This window comes from Crotalus tigris, unplaced genomic scaffold, assembly GCF_016545835.1.
Source record: "Crotalus tigris isolate CLP2741 ecotype Arizona unplaced genomic scaffold, ASM1654583v1 scf7180000019721.812232, whole genome shotgun sequence".
NCBI lineage: Eukaryota > Metazoa > Chordata > Lepidosauria > Squamata > Viperidae > Crotalus > Crotalus tigris.
The window spans coordinates 251,812-268,315 of record NW_024097681.1 but is presented as its reverse complement, the minus strand read 5'-3'; the positions used below and the strand labels follow the sequence as shown (position 1 = coordinate 268,315).

Genomic DNA, 16,504 nt, shown 5'->3' with positions numbered 1-16,504 from the left:
TATTTGTGTGTACATTAAAGAAGGCAATATTTATATGGTTGGCTTATTTATAGTTTATTATGACATATAAAGTTTGAAAACATAGTTTGCAAACTATATTTTAGCATAATGGGTAAACTCAGCCAACTGCAGATTAGTCAGAGGAATACTCCGATTAAATCATCACCAGCAGTTCAAATGTGCAAATCCAATTCATTTCCGCAAAAGTAAACGCTCCAACTTTAATCGTGCTCCTATCAGACATTCCTTATTTTGGAGTAAACCCAGTTCGCTGGCCACCGAGGTTCGGGAATGGCACTGGCTAGAATGAAGAATTCGAGGCTCTCCCGAGAGCTCATAAATAAAATGGAGACAGGTTCTTTCCTCCTATATCCGACACGTAGCCTTTGAAGTCGGCTTCTCCTTTTAGAAATTAACCGCAGGGTGCTTGAACAATTGCAAGTCCAAGCGATCGGTCCAAGCGCTGCTGCTCGTTTCCTTTCTGTTGGAGGTTTTCTATCACTCCCCTGGCAATGTCTTTCCCTTTAAGACAGCCTAGCTCACTTGAAAGTGTAGCTCGCTCACCTGGCCCAGGTGGTTGCAAAGCTCAGTCGAAGAGGAGGAAGTAGATCGGCGCGACAGTATGTCGGCCTCTGCAATTTTCATCCTTGACTTGAAAGGCAAGGTAAGTCTTGCCGCCGTTTGCTTCTTCCTCTTTGGCGCTTTTTCGCAGTTTCAGACGTTTATGTGAGGGGGAATAATAATCCCTTTGATACAGTAGTAATGAAGGTCCACAAATATTTGCCTTCCTGCTTCTGCTTGCAGATAAAGCTTTTTTTTGGTGGAAGGTCATAATGGAGGGCCTTATTTCCTTTTCCTGCGATGGGGGGGGGGGATGCAAATTAAACAAAGGGGAGTAAAAGGGGAATAAAAGTCCCGATTTAGAGCCTCAGTGTTTTGATTGTAGCTCTTGATCATTTTTTTTTTCCATCAGCACTACTTGTCAAATCTTCCTCCTTCTCTACCCATTGTCTTTTCCCTGCATTTTTCTTTGGATTAGGAGATTGAAGAAAGGCAAGGAGTTCTGTAATTATGTTTTCTACTTCTGTTTTAGAGCTAAGACCTGGGAGTCTGGTGCTCTCTGTGGTATAGGGATGGGGAGTCACAAAGGAATTATCTTCCAAAAGCTGAAAAATTTAGACTTTCCTAACAAGAATCTGTGGGCACAATTGTTTCCATCCTGCTAGAGCTTGCCTTGAAAATTTGTTAAATAAATTGGGTTACTTTAAAATTGCATGGAGGATCAGGTTTGTAGCAGGAAAGTTGGATCTGTCCATTGTACAAGGAGACAAAATGGAAGCATTTCAGTACAGTAACAACATACTTGGCTAAACAGCTTGCACAACTGGTCTGTGGAGTTGCCTCCCATTGCCAGAAAAGAGTTTGAAATAATACTGTTAATAAAGAATTATGCCACTGGCATGAGATTTTCTGTAACAGAATGGCTGAAAACAAGAGCACAGAAACCTTTATAATCCTTATAGTATGTGGCAATTTTTGAGAGAGAAAACTAATCTTAAAGTTTATGTGAAAAATTACCATTTAAAGCTGGTAAAGACAACACATTAACAGTATTTATTTCCTTCCTTTTCCAAGTTCCAAGTTGTGGCTTCAACAACATTATTAAAGTAATATGTAAGCTGAGAATTGCTCACTCCTACCACTACCATTACTATGGTTTTCTGTATGTTAAACAAGCCCCATATTCTGTTTCACATACATGCATACACTCTCCTTGTATTATTACTCAGATAGTGGTTCTGAAATAACCCAAACCTATATATGCTATAATGTTGATTTTATTAAGCAAAGTAGTTGGAACAATATCCTGCTGCTGCCAGTACCCTCCAAATTAAATCTGAAGCACTGCATTCTGTTTATCTTTTTGTTTTTACAAGTTCACAGTGCAGTTTTTATAATTTTTGTAAGTAATACTCTGACTCTTGACAGAAGGGGCATGTTGAAGTAAGGGGCTCCTACCACTGGGTTTTCCCCTCAAGGTATTTAAGCAAGGTATTATAATTTTATTTTTCACCACAGATACACAGAAGCACATCTGCTCATCCATCAGTGTTGCTACTGATGGAGTAGCTCTTTTTTATTTGGCCTGGACCTGCAATGTGTCTTGTGTATGCAATCCAAGATAGCCTGGAAAATATAGTGTTAGAATTTAATTGCGGAAATTAATGTCTAAATCTCTTTGGGAAGCAGCTGGAGAAAAAGATGTGCTTTGCACTGTAGTAAAAGGATAGACTCCTCTTTCAGTGCTTATTCCAAACATACTTGCTGCTTTTGAATTCCACATTGTTTAACCACTTTTCTCTACTGTAGCCACTAATCAGCCGCAATTATAAGGGAGATGTCAGCATGTCGGAGATAGATTATTTCATGCCACTCTTCATACAAAAGGAGGAAGATTGCGACCTGACCCCAGTCCTCTCCCATGGAAATGTTCATTTCCTTTGGATAAAGCATAGCAACCTCTACTGTATCCTTTCAGAGTCTGAACAAAAAGTTATGGGATTGTGCCACCCTGCAAAGTTTATGCCTCAAACAAAACAAGCATCTTATTTTTTTATGAAGAGCAGATCTGTAGGGATTGAGGATATATGGCCATACTTGAGAATGGCTCCCTGCTTTGTACTTGGTTGTATGTAAATGCTTTTGTACATGCACTAGAAATTGTCATTAACCAAGGAATAGAAAGAGGTGGCATGTAAGTTTTGCTTTGCTGGATCACACCCTGTAAACTAGTGTTTAGTCTCAAAGATAACAGGTAGTCCTCAACTTACAACTATAATTGAGTCCAAAATTTCCATTGCTAAGCAAGTTAGCAAAATGAGTTGCACCTCATTTTACGATCTTTTTTGCCACTGTTGTTAAGGAAATAATTTCAGTTAAGTGAATCATGTGGTCATTAAACAAATCTGGATTCCTCCATTGACTTTGCTTGTTGGAAGCTAGCTGGGAAAGTTACAAATAGTGATCCCTGGGACAGTACTGAATAGCTGTCATAAATAACATGCCAGTTGCCAAGTGCTCGAATTTTGATCAACTGGTCATAAGTCACTTTTTTCCAATGTTGTTGTAACTTCAAATGGTCACTAAACAAATGGTTGTAAGTCAAAGACTACTTGTGTCTCAGAAAAGTTTGCAAACGAGATATGATAGAGTTTCTCCTTGATAATTAAAGGAATACAATCTCTGAATATAAAACATATCAGTGCTAGTGTAAGGACCGACCCCACTTTGCATCTTAAAAAGACAGAACTCTTGGAATATTTCTTCCAACAGGCATCCTTTATTAAGAGAGAATGGTTGCAGGCATTCTAGACAGGACCTGGGGCCCAAACCCTACGGTTCAAAGTTTTAAGGGGTCCCCAGCAGCTCCACCCCACCCTACCATCTTTCAGTGACAATCCCAGGTGTTACATTTCCACCCTCCTTTTCCTCACTGTCGATGGAAAGGAGACTTAAGAAAGGATTAGATGAAAGCTGATGGCCCCATTGTTATGCTTTAGTCCTTTTGGTGTTATCCACATTCAATCCCTTTGAAGTTGTACCGAAGGAAGTGAGAGCCATAAAACCCCTTTGTTCATCTCCCTTCCCATTCATCGTATGACAGAATCCAGAGAGGGCAGAAATGGGGTTTTCCATAGTGGATAACTAGAGATGAAATATAATTAGATTCTGACATCCTGCCCCCTTAAAAATAAGATAGATCCACCTGAAAGAAAACAAAACAGGTATAAAAGTTAGGCTTGTTAGGATACTCTGTGTGAAACTTCTTTAATAGCGTTGGGGTTCTGACATGACGTTTATGGACCCACTCGTTTTGTGAGGCAGGGAGGTGTTTCCATGCAACTAGGTACAGAGTCGCTCCATGATATCTCCTAGAGTCAAGGATTTCCTTTATTTCAAAGTGTTGTTCGCCCTCCACCATGATTGGAGGTGGTGGTGGAAGGATTTTTGGCTGTAACGATGACGGATGCTCTCTTTTCAGCAAGCTGCAATTAAAAATTGGGTGTATTTGCCTGAGATTTTTGAGTAATTCTAATTCTACTGTTACTGGGTTTATGATTCTTTTAATTGGAAAAGGTTCTATATATTTTGGTCCAAGTTTTTTACAGGGTTGTAGGGATTTTAGGTATTTTGTAGATAAGTACACCATTTCTCCTATAATGAATGGTGTAGGCTCAACCCCTTTTTTTGTCGGCTTGTGCTTTGTATGCCTGCTTAGCTTCATCTAGTGCTTTCCTAACTATTGACCAGGTGTTTTGTAATTGTTCCATCCATTCTTTCAGTGATGGGATCGCCAGTTCAGTTGGGCTTAATTCTGGCATGGGGTTGAAACTTTGCCCGGTGGCTATTTGAAAAGGAGTGTAACCTGTGCTGGAGTGGACTGCATTATTGTAGGCAACTTCTGCGAAAGGGAGTAAGTCCATCCAATTTGTTTGCTGAAAATTAATAAAGCATCTTAAATATTATTCAAGTACTGAGTGACACCATTCTTTTTGTCCATCCCCTTGTGGATGATGGCTAGATGTCAGTCCCTGAGTGGTCCCTAAGAGGGATAAAAATTCCTTCCAAAATGCGGACGTAAATTGCACTCCCCTATCAGAGATGATGTGTTGGGGTGCCCCATGCAATTTGTAAATGTGCTGGACGAAAAGTTTTGCTAAGGCTTTTGCGGTGGGAATCTTTTGGCAAGGGATAAAGCGTACCTGTTTGGAAAACAGGTCCGTCACCGTCCAGACAACAGTATTGCCATTGCTTTCTGGTAATTCCACTATAAAATCCATGGCTATTTCCCTCCAGGGGGCTGAGTGATTTGCCACTGTTTGTAACAGTCCGGGCAATTTCCCTTGCAACCTCTTTGCAGTTGCACACTTTGGGCAGCTGGCCACATAACTTTCTATGTCCTTTTTTATGGATGGCCACCAAAATTGCCGTATAGTTAAGTGTAATGTTTTTACAAATCCAAAATGCCCTGCTGATTTTGTATCGTGGCAAAGATGCATGAATGTGACTCTTTGGGTTGTTGGTATATATAACTTTTCCCCCACCCAAGGCAGCCTGTCTCTCATTGTGCACACATTTTTGTTTTTCTGGAACCATTCATCTGTTTCCAAACTTTTCCGGAATTCAATTACGGATTGGCTGCCCAGCTGTGGTTTTAATTTACTTTGGGCTCTGATGGTTACTGGCGCTGCCAGTTGTGATTCTACTATCATCGGTTTAGAGTCTGTGGCTCGCGTGCTGTTATATTGGGGAATGCGAGATAGTGCATCCTCCAGGAATTTCTTTCCCCCCGGCAAATGCTTGAGCGTAAATTGGAACTGGTGAAGATGCTGGGACCAGCAGGCTTGCTTGGGGTTGAGCTTCCTGGGTGTTTTCAGGGCTTCCAAATTTTTGTGGTCAGTCCACACCTGGAAGGGGATTTTGTTGCCTTCAAGGAACTGGCGCCATGTGAGTAATGACCAATGTATCCCGTATGCCTCTTTCTCCCATACGGGCCAGTGCTGTTCCATTTCCGCGAGTTTCTTGGATGTATATGCACAGGGTTGCAACACCCCTTCATCGTTTTCTTGTAATAGTACAGCCCCCACTGCCACATCACTTGCATCCACCTGTATTATGAAGGGCTCATCCATGTCTGGGTGCCTCAGTACGGGTTCGGCAGAGAAAAGTCTCTTTAATCTCTCAAATGCTGCTTGGCACTCCATTGTCCATGTTAATGGTTGGCTAGGTTTTACTGAGGATGCTCCCTTTGTTTTTAGTAAGTTCGTGAGGGGCAGGGCTATCTGGGCAAATGAGGGGATGAATTGGTGGTAAAAGTTTGCGAAGCCCAGGAAACTTTGCAGTTGCTTTCTTGTGCGGGGTGGTGCCCATTCTAATACTGCTCTGACCTTCTCTGGGTCCATTTCAGTGCCCTGTGGGGATGTGCGATAACGTAGGTAGTCTATCCTTTCCTGGTGGAATTCACATTTCGAGAATTTGGCATATAGGTGGGCGGCTTGCAGTTTCTTTAAAATCACTCTGACTAGGTTGACATGTTCCTCTTTTGAGTCGGTGAAGATAAGAATGTCGTCTAAGTAAACCAGGACACCCTTAAATAGGTGCTTCTTTAGAATGTCATTGATTAATTGCATAAATCCTGCGGGGCCCCTTGTAATCCAAATGGCAAGACTTTGAATTGGTAGCACCCCATGGGGCAGTTAAATGCGGTCTTCCATTCATCCCCTTCCTTAATTCTCACGCGATAGTAAGCTTCCCTTAAGTCTAGTTTAGAAAAAAAAATTCCCTTTCGAGAGGTGTGACAACATGTCCTTCATGAGGGGCAGAGGGTATAGGTTGCTTTCACTGATTGTATTCAGGGCCCTATAATCCACGCATAAGCGTAAAGAACCGTCCTTCTTCTTTCTAAAGAGGACTGGGGCAGCCATTTTAGGCTTGGCTGACTCAATGAACCCCCTTTCTAGGTTTTCCTTTATGAATCTTTCCATTTCCTCCTTCTCCTTTGGGCTCATGGAGTACAATCTGGGCTTCGGGATTTTTGCCCCAAGCTTGAATTCAATGGCACAGTCTGTGGGTTGATGGGGGGGGGGAGCTCATCCTCCCTCTCCTCACTGAAAACTTCAGCAAGGTCTCTGTATTCCTCTGGTATTTCTGGTAGTCCCTTTTCCTCTCCCATGGATGCTTTTTCTATTCTTGATTCTGGTAGCCCCCCTTGGGATTTTAAGTCCATAGGGTCCCCCTTTGGGAATTTGATTTCTGCCATCCTTCAATTCACCCAGGAGTTCCATTTTTTTAACCATTCCATCCCTAGGATCATTGGGCATTCCATGCCTGGGATCACAACAAACGTTATGTCTTCCTCATGTTTGCCTAGGGAGAGGTGTATTGGTAAAGTGGCTAGGGTAGCTGGCATCCCTCCTGCTATGGACCCATCTAACTGGCCAAATGAGATTGGTTGTTCCAGTCTCCTTGACGGAATGCCCAGATTCCCCACTAGTGTAGGGCTAATGAGGCAGCGGGTGCAGCCAGAGTCTATTAAGGCTTTCACCTTCATGGCTTCGGGCATGGGGGGAATTAATATAGTCACTGTCTTGAGGATGGGTGCGATGCGTCCACTTACCAGGAGTTCGGCTTCCGAGCTGTCGTCTGAGGCCTGATGAGCAGAGGTGGGGGATTCCACAGCCTCCATCATTCTCATGGCAGGTTCTTTTGGCTTAGCTGGAGACTTTCCGGATTTGCTGGCCAGTGATCTGTCTGGGTTGTGCTGAGGGGCTTTTGAGCGGCATTCTACAGCCCGATGTCCTTCTCTCCCGCACTCGAAACACCTCATTTGCTTCTTGGTCATTGCCGATGGTTTCACTGGTTCGCGTGCCAACTCAGGCGGTGAGCGGCTCCCCTGTTTTCCTCGGCGGTGCCTCTTCAGTATGTTGATCTCTGCTTCCTCTGCCAAGACGTACCATTCTTCAAGTTGGTGTGGGTCCCCTCGGGGCAGGCAAGTGTCATATAGGTCATAATTTAGTCCGTCTTTGAAATGGCTAAGGAGGATGTCTTCCGGCCAGTTCAGTTTGCTGGCAATGGCTTGGAATTCTTGCGTATATTCGGCTACCGGGCATTTGCCTTCCCTCATCGTTTTTATCCTTTCGCGGGCTTTGCGATCAGCCAGGGGGTCCTCAAATCACCTTCTCAGAGAGGACATGAAACGGTTGAAGTCATTGAGCTCTGGAGCATTGGAGTCATACTTGTTCACCACCCAATCTGCGGCCGGCCCGTCCAGGGCAGATTGCACGATCCGGATACCGGCTTTGTCACTGGGAATGTCCCGCCTGTATTCGTCCATGTAGCTGAGGACTTAGGTTAGGAAAAACCCCAAGCATGTTGGCTCCCCCTTGAATTTCACGTTCAGCGCTGGGAGTCTTTGAATGGACTGGTGCCTTCGTTGTCAATGGTAGTGTCTTCCATCCAGATTGCCATCTGTGGGTCGGCAGGGAGTGGGGACTACTGGATCAGCAGATGTCCCCGGGGCTGCAGGTTCCACTTCCCCCTTGGTGTCTCTCCCTTTGCGGCTCCAGGAGCTGGGGCAGCCATAGGGCTCAGAATCCTCCTCTCCTAGGGAGCTGAGAGTTCTCTTCATCAGGTCCATAGCTTTCTCTAGGATCCAGCCTGAGTACAGTGCCCAGCTCCCTTCCTCTTCACTTGTGTGCAGGATTCTCTCCATCTCCTGCTTCCATTCTGGTTGGTTGGCACCCCCGTCTCAGGGTCACCTTTCTTGATTTCTTTTCCCATTCACCTTTCTTTCCAACGCCCATTGACCACCGAGGTTTGTGGTCCCGTGTCTCCACCACCTCCTAAGGAATCTGACCTCTCAGATCCCGACATCTGGCAGGGTTTCAGTCGGGGCAGCGGCTCCCTTTCCGGGGAGTTTTCTCCCATCCTTGCTCCGTCTTCTGACATGGTAATTTTTGCAAAGTCCCCCGGCAAGGTTCTCTCTTCCAGGTGGACTAATTCTGCAGGTAAGGACCCACCCCACTTTGCATCTTAAGAAGACAGAACTCTTGGAATATTTCTTTCAACAGGCATCTTTATTAAGAGAAAATTGTTGCAGGCATTCTAGACAGGATCTGGGGCCCAAGCCCTACGGTTCAAGGGGTCCCCAGCAGCCCCAGCCCACCCTACCATCTTTCCAGTGACAATCCCAGGCGTTACATTTCCACCCCCTTTTTCCTCACTGCCAGTGGAAGGGAGACTTCAGAGAGGATTAGATGAAAGCTGATGGCCCCATTGTTATGCTTTAGTCCTTTTGGTGTTATCCACATTCAATCGCTTTGAAGTTGTACCGAAGGAAGTGAGTGCCATAAAACCCCTTTGTTCATCCCCCTTCCCCTTTATCGTATGACAGAATCCAAAGAGGGCAGAAATGGGGTTTTCCATAGTCGATAACTAGAGATGAAATATAATTGGATTCTGACATCTAGTATGCAATGATAATTGTTAGTATTAGCCTTTTGTACCTATTTTTTTGAGTCAATTAGAATATGAATTCCAGTATTATAATCTTATTTATGAATTTATAACTTGAGCCATCAACTTCAACTTACAGAATAGTTACTGGTATAAGAAAAATAATGAAAGTATGGATTAAATAAAACATGTAGCCTTATAACAGATTATATCAGCAGTAATCCATTTGATAGATAATTGTTTTGTGTTTATTGAAATAAAATAATTAACATTGGCATTTTAATTTTTTTCTCCTATCTCCTAATAAAAATGTGTGTGTCAAGTGGGCCTTCTTGGAGATTATTCTAAATTTCAGTAGCCCTTTTTGAGGAAGTATATTTCCACTCTATCTCTGTTTACCAACTGAAACTTTTAATGCTGACCTGCTTTGAGCAGGGTCTCAAAAGAATGTGTGGATTAATGCAGAAAGAGCTGGGAGCAACTCCTAATCCATATGGGTTTTAAAGCATAACCCAGCCTTTTGAACTGAATGTGGAAACTTATTGAGAAGGAATAGAGCTTATTATATTAATAGTTCTGAAGTAACTGTGGTTACTTTTCCTGTTTTCAGTGACAACTCCATGTTAAAGAAACATAAAAATTTATGACTTACAAAGTTGGTAGTGGTGGCTAGATTGTATAAGATAGCCTATAGTTGTTTTAGTAGCCTTAGCTAATACAAGGTCATCAGGCTAATGGAATGGAGAATAGAATAGAATAGAATAGAATAGAATAGAATAGAATAGAATAGAATAGAATAGAATAGAATAGAATAGAATAGAATAGAATAACAGAGTTGGAAGGGACCTTATAGGTCATCTAGTCCAATCCCCTGCCCAAGCAGGAGACCCTACAGCATTTCTGAAAGATAGCAGTCCAGTCTCTTCTTGAAAGCTTCCAGTGATGAAGCTCCCAGAACTTTTGAAGGCAATTTGGTTGATTGTTCTCATTGTTAGAAAATTTCTCCTTATTTCTAAGGTTGAATCTCCTTGATCAATTTCCATCCATTATTCCTTGTCTGGCCTTCAGGTGCTTTAGAAAATAGGTTGACCCCCTCCTCTCTGTGATAGCCCCCCAACTATTGGACACTGGTGCTATCACGTCTCCCCTGGTCCTTCTCTTCACTAGACTAGCCATGCCCAGTTCCTGTAACCATTCTTCATATGTTTTAGCCTCCAGTCCCCTAATCATCTTTGTTGCTCTTCTTTGCACTTTTTCTTAGAGTCTCAACTTCTTTTTTATAGTGTGGTGACCAAAACTGGTTGCAGTATTCTAGGTGTGGTCTTACTAAGGCTTTATAGAGTGGTATTAGTATCTCACACAATCTTGATTGAATCCCTGTTAATGTAATTTAGGATTGCATTTGCTTTTTTGGCTGCCACCCACACACCATTGGCTCATATTTAATTTATCGTCCACTAAGAGTCCAAGATCCCTCTCACAGTTATTGCTATTAAGCCTGGTTTCACCTAATCTATATGTGTACTTTTGGTTTTTCTTGCCTAAGTGTAAGACTTTACTTTTCTCTATATTGAATTTCATTTTGTTAGATAGGACCCAGTGTTCAAGTCTGTTGAGATCCATTTGGAACTTGAGCCTATTATCTAGGGTGTTGGCTATTCCTGCCAGGTTAGTATCATCTGCAAATTCGATAAGTTCCCCTTCTATTCCCTTATCTAAGTCATTTATGAAGATATTGAAGAGTACTGGGCCTAAGACAGAATCTTGTGGTACCCCACTGCTTACTTCTCTCCATGTAGACGTAGTACCATTAAGGACTACTTGTTGAGTACGGTTTGTCAGCCAGTTACAAGTCCATCTGATGGTGATGGTATCCCACTTTTTTCTAGCTTACCAAGAAGTAGATTGTGATTTAAGTATACTATGTCCATAGCACTTTGCTGGTCTAATTTAGTCACTTTGTCAAAGAACGAAATAAGATTGATCTGTTTGGCATGATCTGTTTTTAACAAACCTGTGATGGCTTTTAGTTATTAAAATATTAAAATAGGCCATGTTTATTTTCAGTGATAAAGATAAATTTGATACGTGTCCCTGAATTCAGACCAGTTTCATGGTTATCTCCTTGGGTAGATAACTCACCATCTGCAACTTCTATGACTCAAATCTGTGATTCAGTTATTCAGCTAATTGATTATTCTATACACCATATCAGAAAGGAAATAGCTGGATTAATTTGGTAGGATATCAGAAAGAAAACAGCTGGATTAATTTGGGTAAATGTGAATAAAGACTACACAGTTGTAGAATTATAGGTTATATTAAAAGCTGCCAACAGTTTCTGAGATCAAAACCCAAATCTGGCATGTTTGAAAGGAGCACCATAGAAAGGACAATTTTAAGGCCTAAAACAATCCTTTCTGTGCTAGCTATGAACTGTAATTTTGGGGTTAATCTCTGTGGTATTTGGTCTCTTTCAAATAGTGGGGATATCAGTCATCAATTAATAAAGCTTTTTAAAAAAATATGAAAAAAATGCACCAAAAATAAAATAAATATCAATTGTTCATGTTCCTCATACCAAAACCTCATAACAAATTAACAAATTAAAATACTCTATTTCAGTTTTAAAGATAAAGATCTTCAAACTGGGGGAAAGAGAGCCTCCAAATTCTGGTTCCAGTCACCAAAAGTATCAGCAATGTGATAAAAGTATTGTAATCTGATAAAAGACACACAGGATAGTGAATTACCATATTACAGTAGTTCTAGGACACAAACTATTCATATTTCAGACAAGAACCCAATAGAGCAAGGAAGCTATATTGTTTGGGAATATCTAAAATATTTAATCGTGTAATAATTGATTGTGATGAGTATACATAAAAGGATATGATACTTCAGTTATATAGCAAGCCAGGATAAGTGGCCAATTTTGTAGAATATTTTACTATTAAAATTACATTTGTCAGATTAAGCAGTCCAGATATTCACAATAATTACAAAGAATGATACAGGTCTTTCAGGCACAGATTTAGTATTTCTGTGATTCTTTAAAGACACCTAATCTCATGGCAGTGAATTCTGTAATTACGGTGTGTATATCCTCTAGTCCAAACCTCTGCTCAAGCAGAAGATCCTATACCAGTGATGGCGAACCTTTTAGAGACCGAGTGCCCAAACTGCAACCCCAAACCCACATATTTATCACAAAGTGCCAGGGCTGCATCAGCATTGTGCCCTCAAGGGGTGTGGGGGTGTGTGGTCACAGCAGACTGGGTGAGCGTGGCCGGGGCCAGTCCTTCGCCATCTCCGGGGCATCCCCGGAGGGCCAACGCCACTTGCTCGCTCACTTCCTGCCCTGTCACTTCCAAACGTCACGTGCTTGCTACTCTGGTGAACTCTGCTGGGGCAACGGCATGCGTGCCCACAGAGAGGGTTCTGAGTGCTGCTTCTGGCACGCGTACCATAGGTTCGCCACCATTGCCCTATACAATTTCAGATAGATAGTTATCCAGTCTTTTCTTAAAAACCTCCAGTGATGAAGCACCTACACCTTCTGAAGGCAAGATGTTCCACTGGTTAATTATCCTCACTGTTAGGAACTTTCTCTTTAATTCCAGGTTGCTTCTCTCCTTGATTAGTTTCCATCCATTGTTTCTTGTCTTGCCTTCTGGTGCTTTGAAAAATAAATTGACCCCCTGTTCTTTATGGCAGACCCTCAAATATTGAAAAACTGCTATCATATCCCTGCTAGTCCTTCTTTTCTCTAGACTGGCCATACCCAATTCCAGCAACCGTTCTTCATATGTTTTTGTCTCCAGACCCTTAATCACCTTAATTGCTCTTCTTTGCACTTTTTCCAAAGTCTCAACATCTTTTTTGTAATGTGGTGACCAAAACTGGATGCAGTATTCCAGGTGTGGTCTTACTAAGGATTTATAAAGCGGTACTAATACTTAATGTGATTTTGATTCTATGCCTCTGTTTATACAACCAAGGATTGTATTAGCTTTTTTGGCTGCTGCCACACACTGCTGACTCATATTTAAGTAATTGTCCACTAGGACTCCAAGGTCCCTCTCACAGTTACTGTTTTTGAGCCAGGTTTCATCTAATCTGTACTTGTACCTTTGGTTTTTCCTGACTAAATATAAAACCTTGCTTTTCTCTACATTAAATTTCATGTTGTTTGATAGGGCTCATTGTTCAAGTCTGTCAAGGTATAACCATAACAATAACAATATAAATTTCCATTTGGTTCTCAATGACAGACACTCACAGATACAGAACCTTTATTATACACATTAGAAAACTACAACATTATATTCCTTTTTGACATAATTGCCATTAAAATTGAGGCACGTCATAACATTTTACAAGGTTTGAAATTCCTTAGTTGTAGTCGCTTGGCACCAGATCTGGACTATGGGGGGGGGGGTGATCAAAAACATCCCAGCAGAACTGCTTCAAAAGTTCTTGGGTGTGTCGGGCGAGCATTATCATGAACCAACATCACACCGGAAGGGGTTCCATAGAAAATTCTGCCAAATATGAAGATGCAAAAGGAATACTGCTAGCGAAGTTCATGGGGCGTGGTTCGACCATCAATTTGGAAGTCTACTGTGAAACATTACAAAAACTCAGACGAGCCATCCATAACAAGCGTTGGGGCATGCTGAAAATGGAGGTTTATTTCTGAATTGCCCTCATAAAATGTGATCAGTCTTCTAGTATAAATGAAGCTAAATTGCACAAGGGTTGGCTTTGGAGAAGAAGACTGCAACATCAGACAAAAGCATAATAATAATAATAGTAATAATAAAAAGTTGGAAGGGACCTTGGAGGTCTTCTAGTCCAATCCTTTGCTCAGGCAGGAAAGCCTATACCATTTCAGACAAATGGTTGTCCAGTCTCTTCTTAAAATCTTCCAGTGTTGGAGCATTCACAACTTCTGGAGGCAGGTTGTTCCATGAATTAATTGTTCTGTCAGGAAGTTTCTCCTTAGCTCTAGGTTGCTTCTCTCTTTGATTAGTTTCCATCCATTGCTTCTTGTCCTGCCTTCAGGTGCTTTGGAAAATAGCACAGATTCATTTTTGCAAAAGAAGTTTAATGCTTTTGTAAGTATGGCTGGGTTAACATATTGTAGTCAAATATGGTTAATTGAATATGATGTAAATGGCTATGCTCACATAGCATACTAAACCAAGTGACTCCCCCTTTTTTTGGAGTAGTATACAAACCTTATCACTATAGATACTTAACAAATGTATCCTTTCTTACCTGTTAAGAAACTAAGAAGTGATTTCTGGTGCTAGCCTCACACTAACCTACCTCAAAAAGAGAAAAAGGATAAAAATGATTTTAACATGAGTGAAGAACTTGCTATATACTATTCATGCCATTTTAAAACTAAACTTTCCTGCTTTTTCTGTGAGTTTGAAAATGCCTCCACACATTGAACATATTTGCATCATGCTAAAGGAAACATTTGAAAAGTACATAAGTAGAATTATTGATCTTACTATTTGCAATAAGCATGTTTATGCAGCTGATAAACATAGATCAACAGAAGTGCCTTTTTTTCCTCAGTAACACAGCTATGCATGCCTATCAACTAACCATTGTGTATTATATGCAGTTTTGTCCTTTGTGTTGGTATTCTTTCTATAATGCAGGTGTCTAATGTAACTGTCTATATATGCCTTTTACCTTTGTCCTTAATCTTTCATACAGTGGTGGCCATCACCATGAAGAATGCCAATGCCTCACTGGTATATTCCTTTCTCTATAAAGTGGTTGAGGTATGTAGCCTTTCTCAAACATTCAGGACACTAAGGATAAAATGTTCTTTCACACGTCAGAAGGAAAAAGGAAGTTGCTATTCCTTAACTTTTTTGCTGCATTTTCCTGTTTACTCGGATTCTGAATTCTATTTAAATCTGGGAAAATAGGTTATTTACATACAATTCAATTATTGCTTGCCTATAATCACACAAGATGACTTTATAGGAAGGTTCCTATGTAGAGAAGATGATCCTTCATTGACTAGGAACTGCCCAGAGTTGGTTATAAAATGAACAGCTATATAAATGTATTGAATAAAAATAAATGTGTCAGCCTTGGTCAGTTAGAAAAGAAAGACCCAAGAATCCATTTTTATCAAAAATAGTTTACTAAAGCGAAGTAGTTAGTGTGTAGCTAAGCCAGATCTAAACTTTCATGACCAAAGCAACTTTTCCCATCTTCCCCCCTCATTATCTCCAATTACCATCCAATTACATTTAGACAAATTGTTATGGTACTAGTTGCTGGCTTGGCAGACTGGAAGCTGTTTCATTCCATGATGTGATCTTGGAGCAGCCAGTGGTTCTCACTGGATGGCAAGATGAATAGTTTTGATTTCTCATTATCCCATCCCCAGCTCCCTTGCCCTGTTGTGTATGGCAGATTGGCATCTGGTGAAGCATGGCTGACGCAACAGCATGGCAGTCAGACAATATGATAGAATCCATTTCAAAGATTAGCACCAAGGATCTGAATAAAGATAGATTAACAGTCAAGCCCACAGCGAAAGCCATTTTCTTTCACCTATTCCATTCATTATTTCTCAACAATTTACAAGATATATTTTAGACTCAATGGTAATTTTTAAGACATCATCAGAGGAAGATGTATCAGAGCATGAATAACAGCTGATTACCTAGACCAGTGTTTCCCAAACTTGACAATTTTAAGGCATGAGGACTTGCTGGCTGTGGAATTCTGGGAGTTGAAGTCCACATGCCTTAAAATTGTCAAGTTTGGGAAACTCTGACCTAGACTAGTGAACAGTGAGGAACCTACAACTAAAGCAATTCATTATTCAAAAGTATTCTGTTTTTCTTTCAGCAACCTTCATTCTAGCAAGGATTTTCAGTTTTCTTTTACATCTACATGTAATTTATTTACTTCTAGTACAAAAGGATAGCAGAACATCCTTTACATCAGAGGTCTCCAACCTTTCGGGCACCAGGGGCCGGTTCTGTGGAGAGAGTGTGTGTGGACTGGAGGGCATGTGGTTTCGTGTGCTGCCTGCATCCCATGGATGGGGCTTTGCTTGTTTGTGCGGACCGGTTGCTGGCATGCTGTGGCCCAGTACCGGTCCACGGACCAGGGGTTGGAGACCCCTGTTTTACATAGAGAAGCAGGCATAGTGGAATCAGAACGCTCAGTTTAGTGGACATTCTGGATAAGAGCATATCTTAACAGAAGTTTGGGGAATAGAGCTTGCAGGACCTAAGGCTAGACTGAATGGAGGTTACTTCACCCAACTTTACACTTAGCCTTTTTTAGACTCTCCTCCCTCCCCCCATGACTAGTTTGACCTGAGTCCTTACCTGTTATCTTTTCCCAGTTCTATATGTGTACAGAACTGGACATTCCAGAAGAGGCACTTGAGCCAAGCAATCAGAATTCTGGAAACTTAACTATAGGTTAATAATATCTT

At 41.4% G+C, this 16,504-nt stretch overlaps 1 protein-coding gene across 3 annotated transcripts in view; it reads left to right on the top strand.

The window, feature by feature from the left end:
* The first annotated feature begins 229 nt into the window (after nt 1-229).
* Nucleotides 230-16,504, top strand: part of AP1M2 (adaptor related protein complex 1 subunit mu 2) — a 42,052-nt gene continuing 25,777 nt past the window's right edge. Inside the window, exons 1-3 of one of the 3 annotated variants that reach the window (XM_039364302.1) lie at nt 230-664; nt 2,371-2,527; nt 14,752-14,819. In XM_039364302.1, the coding sequence (XP_039220236.1) occupies nt 623-664; nt 2,371-2,527; nt 14,752-14,819 (267 nt within the window). In that variant the 5' untranslated portion in view covers nt 230-622. Of the gene's footprint in view, nt 665-2,370; nt 2,528-14,751; nt 14,822-16,504 lie in introns of those variants that run through there. The other 2 variants (XM_039364301.1, XM_039364303.1) reach the window with 2 other exon arrangements.